Below are 13,394 nucleotides of genomic sequence, written 5' to 3'. Positions count from 1 at the left end.
AGAGGCTCAGCACAGAGCTGCACTTTCAGAAAGCCTGCAGGCGGAGCTGCACAGGTAGGCTGGTGGCGCATAATGGTTCCTGGACTTTTCACATAACTTCTCCCAGGGCCCTGAAAAAAAAGGTGATAAAGCTCCCAAGGTCCTGACAGTGGCCCTCAAAGATGCAACAATCTTTCTGATCATATTATTTCATAAAAACTGTCCTTTGTGATACTTTTTCCTGGGGCCCAACATTCCCAGCAGCCCTCCTGCTAGGGCCCATGATAGCTTAAACATGTGAAAGAAGGGTTTGGTTTGGAAATACAAAAGTGTATATCTCCCCTGTTGTCATAAGACATATTATATTGGCATTTAAATACATGCTCGTTCATTCCGCCCAGCTGTTCAAACCAAGCAAAAAGTAGGCGGGAAAAGGACCAACGCTAGCTTAGATAAGGGTGCGTACTAGTCTACGCAAAAAAACATTAAAATTAATGAAACGCTCCCCCACCTTTTTGATTACCATCTCCCACAAAGTCAGGCCAAGTGAAGCTGTCACCAGCTGATCCGCAAACAGGCAGAACAGGTCTTCAGCTTGTAATGTTGCCACAAGGTTGACTGAAAAAACATCAGAGTTCAGATCTGTGATTTTAAAGTCAGCAGAAATGTGCACACCCTCCAAAGCGGCAGCTAACTTCCCCATCAATTTGCTGACCTCAAATCCCCCGCGGAGCATTAGGGAAGTTGGCTTAGTATCAGAATACGTTATCGCACAGTGCTTCCAGGGGACAGGGGTGACCCAGCTTACTGCTGTGATGATGAATGAGACTAACTTCAGGGTTACTTTAGATATTTTATGGCAGATATCCAGAGAGGTGTGGTGGTAGAATTATCATAAAATCTAGACAGGTAACCAATAGCTAGATGTCTCAGGGTCAGAGTCACAGCACACGGACAATAGATGTGACAAATGGTAAATTATGTATTTACAGAATATATTGGCACCTCTATTCAAAACGCTTTACAGCGCTCACCCTTTGACAGCACAGCAAACCATGGAAGGCACCAACCTGCTCATCAGGAATAGTTAGGGCAGGGTTCTAGAACTTCTGTGTCTTGCTCAAGGAACCTTCGGTGTGCACGCACGCCCGCATGCACGGTGTAATAGATTTGACAGATTTATATTGTAAACCAAAGCCTTTTTCCCCCCTGGCTGTAGGCTCAGGGACCAGTGCGTTGGTAGAGCTGACATTGAAATAAAACAGAGGAACCCTCACACTGTCTCAGTAGATAATACATTTTCATGGACTTTCCTCAGGCATCTGCTGACAAGTGGTAACACCACCTGTATGTATACACAGACAAAAACACAGACAAGCACAGACATGCAGTCCATTTGAATAAATTATCACATTTCAATCAATCTGTAAAAAGCAATGAATACATGAATGAATACAAAGCATCAAAGAGATGGCCATCCATCCATATAATCACAATATCACTCATTTACCTTTTGACGCCTCCTGGTCCAAACCCCCCCCCCCTGTGCAGAGTTCACCGTTTGACGCCTGTTTTAATATAAATTGATTATGGTTCACAATTGTGTTCTGTAGGTGCTCGAACACTCCGGTTGCGGTCATAGAGGTTGCGGTGTGATGGGAAAAAAATTTAATTAAATGAATTCCGCTGGCTTATGCTGTCAATCGTAATATCTCGGATTCTTCTTTTTGGCTCAAAACAAGCTTGATTTGCGCCTCATTTCTCTAACCCCCCCCCTCCCCCCCCAGTTACCCTTCCCTTGGGTAGGCGAACATGCTCAATAATGTACTGTACTGTCTGTACAGTACGTGAAATGTGAACTCACTGCTATGAGACAAGTCCAGGTGTGCCTTGGAAAACATTAACACATTATTGCCATATATATATTTAAAAAATGTACTTCCCCACAAACCTGTGCTTATTGCATAGCTGTAGAGCAGCTGTTTTGTGCCTTGTGCATTCTTTAAACAGACTAATGAGACTGTATGTGTGTGTGTGTGTGTGTGTGTGTGTGTGTGTGTGTGTGTGTGTGTGTGTTGTGTGTGTTGTATATATTGTATGTACTGTATGTACTGTATACAGTATGTGCCGTCTATCCTATACGTTCAATAGAAACCTAAAATAACCTAAATGTTTAGTCCACATACTGACCAGATGGGTGGAGTTTGCTACAATTAAAGGACAATATGCTGAGTCCAAGAAAGGTTAAACAATCTCAGGAAACCATTTGAACATGAACTTTGCATGCTCTCTATCTGTGATTGCAAACTGCACTGATACCATCAGAATTGTACCGATGCGGTACGGTTACCCACTAACCCCCTGTGCTGTCTGCCCCTTGACCCACTTGAGTTATGAAAGTGGAATGTATCCAAAGTTCCAAACACATCCAAAGAAAGATCTCGTACTTGCATTTAAACTTTGGCTAAGCGAAATGACTAGTACACAAAACAAAGAGAGACAATTTGACAAGGTTTGGCTGCCTCTCGTCCGTTATTTGAGTAGAAACACTGAATGGACAGGATACCACTGATGTGGTTGACTTCATTTCAGATGCTGTTGTTTTATTTTAATACAATTATTATTATTTTATTATTTACTTATTATTATATTTTATTCTAGTATGAGGGCTTTCTTTTTCTCTTTTGGTCTGTTTTTTTCTTTCCTCTTTTTTGTTCTTCATAAAATAATTATATACCAATGTATAACCTGTTCTTTAAAAAAAACTTATTTGACAAAAAGGAGCATACTACTATACATGTTATTTTGGGGGATTTTCTACTCGATTTTAAGAGAGACTGGAAACAAAATGAAGAATAAGGGGGTGACATGCAGCAAATGGTCTGGCTGGGCCGGGAATTGAACCGGGGGACTCACTACTAGTTACTGCCAGGCATTAGAGCCTATGGTACACTATAGTTGAGTAGCTTAGGGATATTTTGCGCTCTAATGATTTAGCTTAGGCCGCCCGAGCTGGCATCATGTGCCCAAATGTGATTAGGTCATCACATTTGGGCACATTTGGGCAAGTGGCTATAGCCGAATTTAGCCCAAGGAGTGTTTTTTGTGCAAAACTAATGCTTGGAATGGATTCAGAATCATGAAAACCCCCTAGTTTGAAACGTTCACATGCTACTTAAAACATAATGAAATTATTTTTGCCTTATATAGACTGTTAATGGTGGACAATATACATTTGGCCACTGTGGTGACCCCAAAGGTCACCGGCTCGGGCGCCCTAGCTAAATCACTCTAATGAATTTGACGCTTTTAGACACATTTTAGCAAAAATATCCCTTATCTCTCCCTAAGCTCCTCCACTACTACGAGCTAACGCGTCCTAAACATTGGGCTATTTGCACCAGTGCTTAGTTTTCTTGACCATAATCCATTTGTGTGAAACCAACAGCAAAACCACGGCGCTGGAGGCCCTTCAGAAGATAAACAGAGACCAGAGAGCCGAGCTGGAGGACCTACATAGCAGCTACCAAACCAAGGTGAGGGGACAACTCCTACACCAGTAACTGTTTAATTTCAAGGACCTGCATTGATTAGGCTACAGACCCCCATTTTATGGCATTTTGGGACCCCAATTTATAACGGGTCAATTTGGTTCCATTTGTACACTCTCGGAGTTACAGAACCATAAGGGTTCATTTGGTTCCTAACTATCATTTAGCTGGGGACCCCCTGGAACTCCCTCAAGGACCCCCTGGGGGTGCCCGGACTCCACTTTGAGAACCACTGTCCTACACACCAACATTATGAGTACACACTGAGCACAGCTGTAACGAGGTGATGCACTGTAATTGTATTTGTTATTTGTTTTACTTCTTTAGGATTTTATAATGTGTTTCCCTTAATTGGTAGTTTTGTGGAAAGCACATTGAGCATGGTGCTTGGAAAAGCATCATGTGCCTAAAATATAGACTGAAACTATGCCCAAATAATACCACTAGGGGGCACCAGGGTAAACATACTGTATTCGTCCACTCTCTCCCTCCTTTTATCATTTTGTCTGCTAGGCCAGTGGTTCCCAAACTTTCTCATGTCAAGGACCCCCAAATTGACACTAATTAGCCCGCTGACCCCCATTTGAAAAAGATATGCTGGGGACGTCCAATAAGAGAAGATTTTTACATCTCTAGCAGTGATTCTGAACCAGTTTAATTTCAAGGACGCCCAGTTTGACCCGCATTAGGCGCGGTCCCCCGTTTAATGGCATTTACCGTATATCTCCGGGACCCCAATGTATATTGTAAAATCAAAGTTAATTTAACTCTGAGAGTGTACAAATGGAACCAAATTTGGTTACATTTGTACACTCTCTGAGTTACAGACCCATAAGGGTCCATTTGGTTCCTAATTATCATTTAAATGGGGACCCCCTGGAACTCTCTCAAGGACCCCTATAGGGGTCCCCGGACCCCACTTTGGGAACCACTGCACTACCACACTGTTTTCTGTGAATGCTCCGTTACACCAAGATTCACACTGACTGCTTTCATTCATCTACTCGTCCTTTGGGATCATAATAATGTTAGTTGAATTCAGATTTACACACACACATGTGAGCTCACACGCTCACACCCACGCACGTTTACCGTCCAATCCTTTGTGTGTCTTTGTGAGGTGAGGGAACTGCAGCAGGAAAACGAGGGCAGTCTGAGGAAGCTGCAAGAGACGGCGGAGCAATTTGAGTGGCTGTGTGTGCAGCAGCGCTACTGGATCTGCGGTGTTAAGAGGTGCACGCGCATGCGCACGCGCACGCGCGCACACACACACACACACACACACACACACACACACACACACACACACACACACACACACACACACACACACACACACACACACAGGAGAACGTGCCAGTTTACCAAGTCGCCGCAGTGAAAAATCGTCATCATTCTTCATCATCATATGCTATTACATGCTGTCTTCATCAATGTATTATGTCAAACTCACATATGTTATAGTTAATTTCCAAAGTGATCAAATTATTTTGCGCAATTAAATGGTCTGCTAGATAATGATAAAAAGGTGAGTAGGCTATGTGAATACCAATGATAAGTAGGCCTACCATTTCAGCATATTGTTTCTAATGAATTACATTGTCTTGGTACTTTGGTGTTTTTAGCATTCCTACTTCATCTAGTGTAAACTCTAAACAACTATTCTCTCTCTCTCTCTCTCTCTCTCTCTCAATTCAATGCAATTTAAATGAAGGTGAAGTCAAACTAAAATGCACTAAATCGCGGCGAGTTGGTAAACTGGCAAGTTCTCCGTATACGCCCCCCCCCCCCCCCCCCCCCCACACACACACACAGACAGACAGACAGACAGACAGACAGACAGACAGACAGACAGACAGACAGACAGACAGACAGACAGACAGACAGACGGACGAGCATTGCCCTTTGTCCTGTAATTACGGGCAGGAGTTCCAACTTACTGGCATGCAAATCATGGTAGAAACCACGTATCTCCATATGTCAACTCAAGCTCACACCGCAACGCAAAGCAATGTGCTTGATCGGCTATATTCACCATTTTTCAAGGTTTTTAAAATAATAATTACAAAAGGAATGGTTTTGGACATACAAGGTTTCCACCTGGCAGCAAGGAAATCCACATAGGAGGCCCAACATTTGAAATAAATGAAGCTCATGTGTTCCTTAAATGTTTAGCCCAGCCATGTTGGGTACAGACCAAGTTTACTTTACCAGGTTGTTTCAGCTGAATTAATTTCTCCTGTGAGAAATTATGCCCATATAATATCACACCGCTCACCAACTAACTCCCTGACCAAATATTCCTTTTGGCATGGCCAGAGCAGCAGACGCGGAGGTTAATGGGTGAGAGCCATGCTGCCTCAGGCCCACTTGTACAACACTTCCTGGTTTATTTGGTGCATTTTCCTTTAAATGTATTTTGTATTTATCCAAAGTGCCTTACAATGTGCATTACATTCACTCACACATTCACACAGCGATGGCGGAGGAGACTGACGCCCTTGTGTCTGATCAAGTTCATTAACCGAACAAGATAGCATCCATATTCTGGAGGGAACATTCTGTGAACATTCCGAAGAGATAGAGTAGAGGAAAAAAGAAAGGTTTGGAGCACTGGGCAACCCCTGTTAACTAGATTCATTTATAGTGTCAAATCCTGAGTGTTAATTTAACTGAGTTTGTGTACTAATGTAACCCACATTGTAATTAAAGATTTTACCAAATGGACCAACCCTCATGGTCATGGGTCCACTTGTAAAACGGCTATTCTTTTATAGACTTTTTATAGACAAAATCTACAAAGTAACCGCTAACCTATTTAAATAGTTTTAGTGGATTTAAAAGTACAATATGGATTAGAAGTTTGGAGAAATGGACATACACTTGTAAATGTAACCTCCAGTACCCCAAAATTGTGCTTAAGTACTTTGTTACTGGTTAATACAACTACATTTGTGCCTCGAGGTTTATTTTAGATGGGCCTCTAATTTCAGAGAGCAGAGAAAAGAGAAAAATAAATAATTTTAAACTATAAGAAAGCCTGTATGCTGAGTATGGGTGTAGGGCCAGGCCCAATGAATACCAGCTGAGTAAAGCCTCAACTGGTGGATTATTTTCATAATGAATTACCGGTCAATTTGTAGATTTATTATTTTTATATTATTAGATTAATCCAGGATTCTAGATGATTAATTTAGACCATACAATTACAGTGGAAAATTAAGTACAAAATGGTGGTAAATGTTCATCACAGGTGCTCTGAACACAAACAGACATCTTGATATTGCTAGGTTTACCAACTAGTCATAAAACATAATTGTTCATTATTGTAATACTAATAATATAGAAACAAATAGTTTCAGTTTCAGTAAATAGTAATCAGTAGATTATTATAGATTATTATAAAATAAAATTGAATTAATATATTCTGTATTGATTGATGATTCACCCCTACCGTTGAGGTTCAGTATGTATATATATATATATATATATATATATTATTTCAATGTCTTGCCTTTTGTATCTAACACCTAGTCTAGTCTTGTTGGATGTGTGTAGTTTGTACAGAATCAGAATCAATTTGGGGTGTGTTCGGAAATGCGCACCAGGAATGTGGTCAGTTTGTTGAGTGTGGTGGGTGGTGACGTCACAGAGTGCCTTATTAACGAACGACCACAGCTGTGACGCATTCACACCGGACAACCCCAGCTTCAGGGTAGGGTCGCTCAGTGGACAACCCCAGCTTCAGGGTAGGGTCTCTCAGTGGACAACCCCAGCTTCAGGGTAGGGTCTCTCAGTGGACAACCCCAGCTTCAGGGTAGGGTCGCTCAGTGGAAAACCCCAGCTTCAGGGTAGGGTCGCTCAGTGCGGGCACTCGGCACACCCGGTGCGCAGCACACTGGATTTTCGAACGACAACGCACCGAGTGCACTGAATAAACGAACGACAAGAGAGCACACCAGTGCGTTCAGGGCACATTTCCGAACGCACCCTTAGTCACAGGTTTACAAGTGTAAAGAAGTGGGTGAAATGATATTTTTGATCCTCTTTCGATACTCCTCTTTGCTGCAGGTTCAAAGACTCTCTGACAGAGGAGAGGGACGCTCTGATACAAAAGGTCAACATCTTGGAGAAAAAGGAGCCGATGAAGACTTCACCACATGGTGACAGCCACGTGCGGGAAGTTGACGCTCACTGCTGTGACAGGTACAAGGGTGATTTATTTATAGTTGCACGACGAAAATCGCAGATCTACAAGCTCCCAGCGCTGCAAGCTTGTACACCGGCTATTTTCGCCAGGCAACATGGCACGCAACCAAACATAACTAATGCTGCGTTCACACGGGCAGATGCAAAGATACAGTCTACCATTCATTGTCAATGGAAGCCAGCGACATGAAGATGCAAAGACGCATCCGACGTTTGTAGCTGCTGCAAAAGCTACAAATTGAAGCTGAGCTGGGTTCAACTTCCAGATGCAAAGTTACAAAGCTACAACTGTATATATATGCGCAAGGACACACGCCACTACGGACGCACACTTGATGACGTCACGACCGCGTGAGCAACAGATACACAAAGCGACAAATATCTTGTGATCTTTGCATCTGCCTCGTTAGCCCTGGTCCAGCGCGTTAGCAAGTCTCTCACTAACACCCTGTGGGGACCGCCTCCACTGCTCTCTAGCTACATTTTCCACTGTCGTGCTAGGGTTTAGAATTTCCTGAAAATAAACTAAACCAGGTAGCTACTCACCGAAACAAAGCCTGCTAGACCTAGGAAAAAGTCTATTCTCCAGGATGGGAAGCGTCTCAGGTCCCCAGTTTTTCTCTAAAATGCACTCTGTTTGATTTTAACAAAGCAATGTACTGGACAGAGTAACTTCTTCTACTACAGCCTTTCCGGGTTGTGCCTGCGCCGATCCACTTGGATGCATTCATGACAAAAATAGTGCATTTTAGAGAGAAGCTGGGGAACTGAGTGGCTTCCCAGCCTGGAGAATAGACTTTCACCAACACAAAACAGGCTTTGTTTCGGTGATTAGCGGAGTAGTTTTGTTTATTTTCGGTAAAGTTGGACCCCTCACACAGCAATGGAATTTTTACCCGTGTGCGCAGAGGCATTCCCGTCAGGGCGTTAGTGAGAGACTCGCTATAAGCACTGGACCAGGGCTACTGCCTTGCGTGAAGGCAACATAAGGCATGAGAAGAGGCTAGACAGACGTTGAAGAACGAGCTCCTTGATTGATCGATTGATGTGGACATAACTGAGAGACCACACGGAGGACCTAAGCCAAGGAATGATGTGGGTCTCGTTGATTGACTGATGAAAAAATAAATTACTACACATGTACACAATGTGCAGTACAGTATGTCACATATCTCCCTACACGTTGCAATCAGCAGCAGACATTTGCAGCAGACGTATAGCAACAAGCACAACGCACATCAGGAAATAATAAAATACTCCCAGCAGCAGTCCAAAAGAAAGATACGACACACAGATAATAGCACCAATCAACCTATCGTTAAATTCCACTTGTCTAAGTAGCAATGCAATACAACAACAACACAGTACAGTGTTACACCAACAGCAAAGTGCCTGCACACATCCCCTGCCAGAGACAAAGACGGGAGCATTGTGGAAATATGGGGCCTGGTCAGGGCCAGAAACACAATGAGAGAAACCCTGTCATTTTAAAGCCCATCCTGTGCTTGCCTTTCGAACAACAACATCCATCTGCAGGGATGCCTGCAGCATGGCAGCTCAAGCGGAACATTCATAGAAAGCAGGCATGAAATGCTTTAAAAATGGCCTTTCCACAACAGAAGGATGTCTTCGTGGGATGCAGACGTTAACCTGCCGTCTGAAGGGCATGCGTGGAGGGGACTCAACAAGGACCTCTTTAATCAGGTAAATTAACCCTAACCCTAACACTTTTTAAATGTTATCCCATGATTTTGCAACCCATTTTTTCACCCAGTGTCAATTATCTAATGTAATCCTTACGAACATGTACAGTTAATATACCTACCTTTTTAATCAGGTAAATCTAACAATTGTGTTGTTGTGTTGTGGCATGCCGTATTCACGGATTTCACAGGTTCTGCATTTGTTTCCCTACGCTATGGCTTTCAAATAAAGTTATACTATAAAAAATAAAAAATTAATCCAAAATAGCTGATGTAATTTATAAGCTTACAACGCGTTGTGATGTGACCCGTTGTGAGCTTGTAGATTGGCTAAGTTAATTTTTTTAATTACTTTTTTTAATTTCGTACGTTCCCTTTCAGGGGTGGTTCTGTTTATAATGGAAACGTTAAAAAAAGAAAAGAAAAAATAACTTTGTGGGTTCTGGAAAGTTTCAGGTTATGGAAGGTTCTGGTCCTTCATAGCCAAAAAGAGCCAGTAATGAACACTACATGACAGACAAGAGTTCTTCAAGGTACCCTCTGGGTTTCCCTTGCGGTTGCAATCCAAAGAACAAAAAAAATGCAGACTTTAGGCTTAGGGTATTTTTTGTGTAAAGATCAGCAGAATATCCAGCAGCACACGGGGCTAATTTTCCTTAGGACATCTGCCAATCCCTGGGGGAGCTGTCGTCCTGCCAGTGAGCAACTTTAGGACTTTCAGAGAATGCTGAGACTTCTTGGACATGGCCTGGAGTCTCATCGTTGTTTTTTTTTTTTTTTTACTTCTTTCGTCTGTCTGTCTGCCCTGTGTGGCTGACTCCCAAGGCGCCGGACTGCTCTTCCAAACCAGCGAGAGAGATGACTAATAAAGACTGGAGGGAGGTGTTTGCCAATAGCCTCTGTGCTTTGTTCCGCACACGCACGCACGCGTTTGTATTACTATACCTGTGAGGACATCAACATTTTAAGTTGTGAAAATTGCAGATCTACATGCCAGTAGATAACAGTTAAGTAACAGTTGGTAACAGTAGGTAACAGTTGTGGGCTTGTAGATCGGCTATTTGTGCCACACAACCAAGTATAAAATATAGGGAAAACTCTAACCCTAACCCCTAAACCTAACCTTTTGTTTGTTTGGTGACACACAAGTATACACAAATTTAGCGCTTGTGCGTGCAATTCTTTTTAGTTTCTATCAACTTGACCAAAATTTAACAAAATCGATGGCCAATGAAGGTACCCAGGAGCTTTTTTCAGGCCTTCAAGCCCAGTACAGAAGCCCGGTCCAATTTCCCCCAAAGGGCCCCTGCGAGCCAAGGGCCCCTGGGTCACGGCCCCATTGGCCCAATGGCTAATTTGGCCCTGGTGCACATGCACACACGGCACTGTATGTATACTATACACACAAAGGAACGCGCTCATGTGCACAGGCTCTCATACATAGGCTCTGCTGCCGTGCATCTCTCCAGATAATTCTTGTGATTGGGTGCAGATGAGCGAGGCCCCTGCAGAGAGAGAGAGAGGACATTGTTTAGCTGGAGGAACATTTGTCCAACAGAGACGTGGCGGAAGCAGCCATGACAGGATGTCTTTTAAGCGTCAGTGTTATTGCCACATATTCATATGAATACATGGCAGAGTCACACACCGTAGATGGGGTTATGGAGTTCAAGTCGGATCAAGACTTGACTTTCTTTGTATTGCTCATTTCATACAAAATAAAGCAAACTCAATGTGTTCACATTAAAGGAGCGTTTTGTTGAGTTTAGTCGACTATTCAACTAGTGGACTAGTGAATCCACTAGTTGACTAGTAGGCATCAAGATCAGCTAGATTATAGTCACCAAAGTACATAGTTTTTAAATGTACAAATATTATAATAAAACTTTTTTTAAAACAAAATAGTTAGTTAAACAACTAGTAAACTAGGCAACTAGTCAACTAGTAAAAATCACTAGAAGTGAAAGCCCTCGCCGCATACATACGTGGAGTGACTTCACTCCTGCAACGTTTGACAGGCACACAGAGAGTGTGCTTGGTTTGGTGCAGGTCTTGTGTGCGTGTGTCTCATGTCTGTGGTGTCTGGTTTGGTGCAGGTCTTGTGTGTGTGTCTCATGTCTGTGGTGTCTGGTTTGGTGCAGGTCTTGTGTGCGTGTGTCTCATGTCTGTGGTGTCTGGTTTGGTGCAGGTCTTGTGTGAGTGTGGCTCATGTCTGTGGTGTCTGGTTTGGTGCAGGTCTTGTGTGAGTGTGGCTCATGTCTGTGGTGTCTGGTTGTGATCACTGATACCTTCTCTATGTGTCTCTTAGGGAGCGAGCACTGTCGACCCATTCCAAAAACCTCCCTGAGGTCAAGACACTGGAACCCATCTGTGTTATTTCACCATCTTCATTCAACCAGAAGATATAAACCGTTGGAATTTTTAGTTTTTTGGCACGTGGCTAATCGGTTGGCATGCTTCCCAGCCATTGTGGAGAAACCATGATAAATAAACACACGCATACAAAACCGCACACTCCCCGTTCTTCCTCTTCTATTGTCCACCTGTCCTGCTGGGCGTAATCCATTGCTTTGTGGTATGTGTGTATGAATACTGTCGTACTGTACTGTACTGTAACTTACAACTCTATCCCAAATTCCCAATGTGGTTCTATATAAAAGGACCGCAAAGTTAATAGGCCGCTGGCTGTTAATGGTGTGACAAAATGTATGCATGTGACATGGAGCAGAGTCTGTGTCATCCAACAGTCATTTGAACGGGGTGAGATGCAGTGTGATTGCAGCCGAGCAACCAACGGGTCAGTGCATGCATTCACAGAGCCCCAAGTTAGAGGAAGCTCTTCAAAGAAGTTGTTGTATTTCAGGGTGCATGCATGCCTGTCAATCATGTGGTTAAGACCGTTGCCTTTAGAGTCACACGTAATTCTCCCATCAGAGCATTCTCTGTCTTGTGCATACAGTACAAAACAGTCTATGTCTTGTGCATACAAAACAGTCTCTGTCTTGTGCATACAAAACAGTCTCTTTCCCATCAGAGCATTCTCTGTCTTGTGCATACAGTACAAAACAGTCTCTTTCACAGCAATTGTTTGTCTGACCTTTTGCGTGTCCTTGTAAAATACTCGATTCTGACTGATGAATCATGGCATTCTGCGGTCTGTTATTTCGGAACAACAGACCACGGTTATGTGCCTCTGTTTATGTTGCTGTGGGAAGGGGGAAGCGTGTAAGCAAATAAAATCATGTTTAAATCGATCTCTTGTATCAAATTATTGATGCAGTTCATAAGTAGCCATGTTGTTATAACGAGAGGTTAAGTGTGTGATGTCGGCCCAGAGCTCAAACAGCGAGAGTGTTATTGATGGGTGGGCGTTTTTTGCCACCCGCCCGTCTTACTACGTGCATTTTCAGAGCACGTTTATTGCAATGATCAATTCATAAATCGATTGTGTTCAACGTAGTATACTTAAAAGTTATCATTTACTTGCTTTTTAATATTAATGTTATATTATCATCATAACCGTAGTGTTTTGCCAATTAATTGGGGGTCCACTTGCTAATATCCTCGCGGTCCACCAGTGGACCCCGGCCCAGGTTGAGAATCACTGCTATCAGTGTTTCATCGACTAATTATTCGTCGACTACCTTTTTTACTGACGAAAACTAAATGGAAACTAAATTAAAACCATGATGACTAAAACTAAATATATTGACAATTTCGTCAACAAATAAAAACTAGACTAAAATGTTAGGAAAGGACTAGGCAAGAGAATAAAATACACGTGATTTTACACTTGCATGCTGACAATGGCAGATCTACAAGCTCAAAACGCGTCGCAGCGTGAGCTTGTAGATCTCCAATTTTTACCCATTGTAAAATCAGCCATTATAACGGCACCAAGGCCCGCCAAAATACATTTTAGTTGACTAAATCAACTGTAGATTTAGTCGAT

At 42.8% G+C, this 13,394-nt stretch overlaps 1 protein-coding gene across 2 annotated transcripts in view; it reads left to right on the top strand.

The window, feature by feature from the left end:
* The window catches only part of LOC310873339 (uncharacterized protein), a 21,323-nt gene extending 9,369 nt beyond the window's left edge, over window positions 1–11,954 (top strand). Inside the window, exons 3-10 of one of the 2 annotated variants that reach the window (XM_083785701.1) lie at window positions 1–54; window positions 3,428–3,515; window positions 4,651–4,763; window positions 7,602–7,736; window positions 9,359–9,443; window positions 10,268–10,334; window positions 10,439–10,473; window positions 11,751–11,954. The exon at window positions 1–54 is cut by the window's left edge and continues 161 nt beyond it. In XM_083785701.1, the coding sequence (XP_083641827.1) occupies window positions 1–54; window positions 3,428–3,515; window positions 4,651–4,763; window positions 7,602–7,736; window positions 9,359–9,443; window positions 10,268–10,334; window positions 10,439–10,446 (550 nt within the window). In that variant the 3' untranslated portion in view covers window positions 10,447–10,473; window positions 11,751–11,954. The remainder of the gene's footprint in view (window positions 55–3,427; window positions 3,516–4,650; window positions 4,764–7,601; window positions 7,737–9,358; window positions 9,444–10,267; window positions 10,335–10,438; window positions 10,474–11,750) is intronic. The other variant, XM_083785702.1, reaches the window with a different exon arrangement.
* Window positions 11,955–13,394: the final 1,440 nt, after the last annotated feature.

The sequence above is a fragment of the Protomyctophum parallelum genome (assembly GCF_964188405.1).
Source record: "Protomyctophum parallelum genome assembly, chromosome: 16".
NCBI classification, from domain to species: Eukaryota; Metazoa; Chordata; class Actinopteri; order Myctophiformes; family Myctophidae; genus Protomyctophum; species Protomyctophum parallelum.
This window is presented reverse-complemented; position numbering and strand designations above follow the sequence as displayed.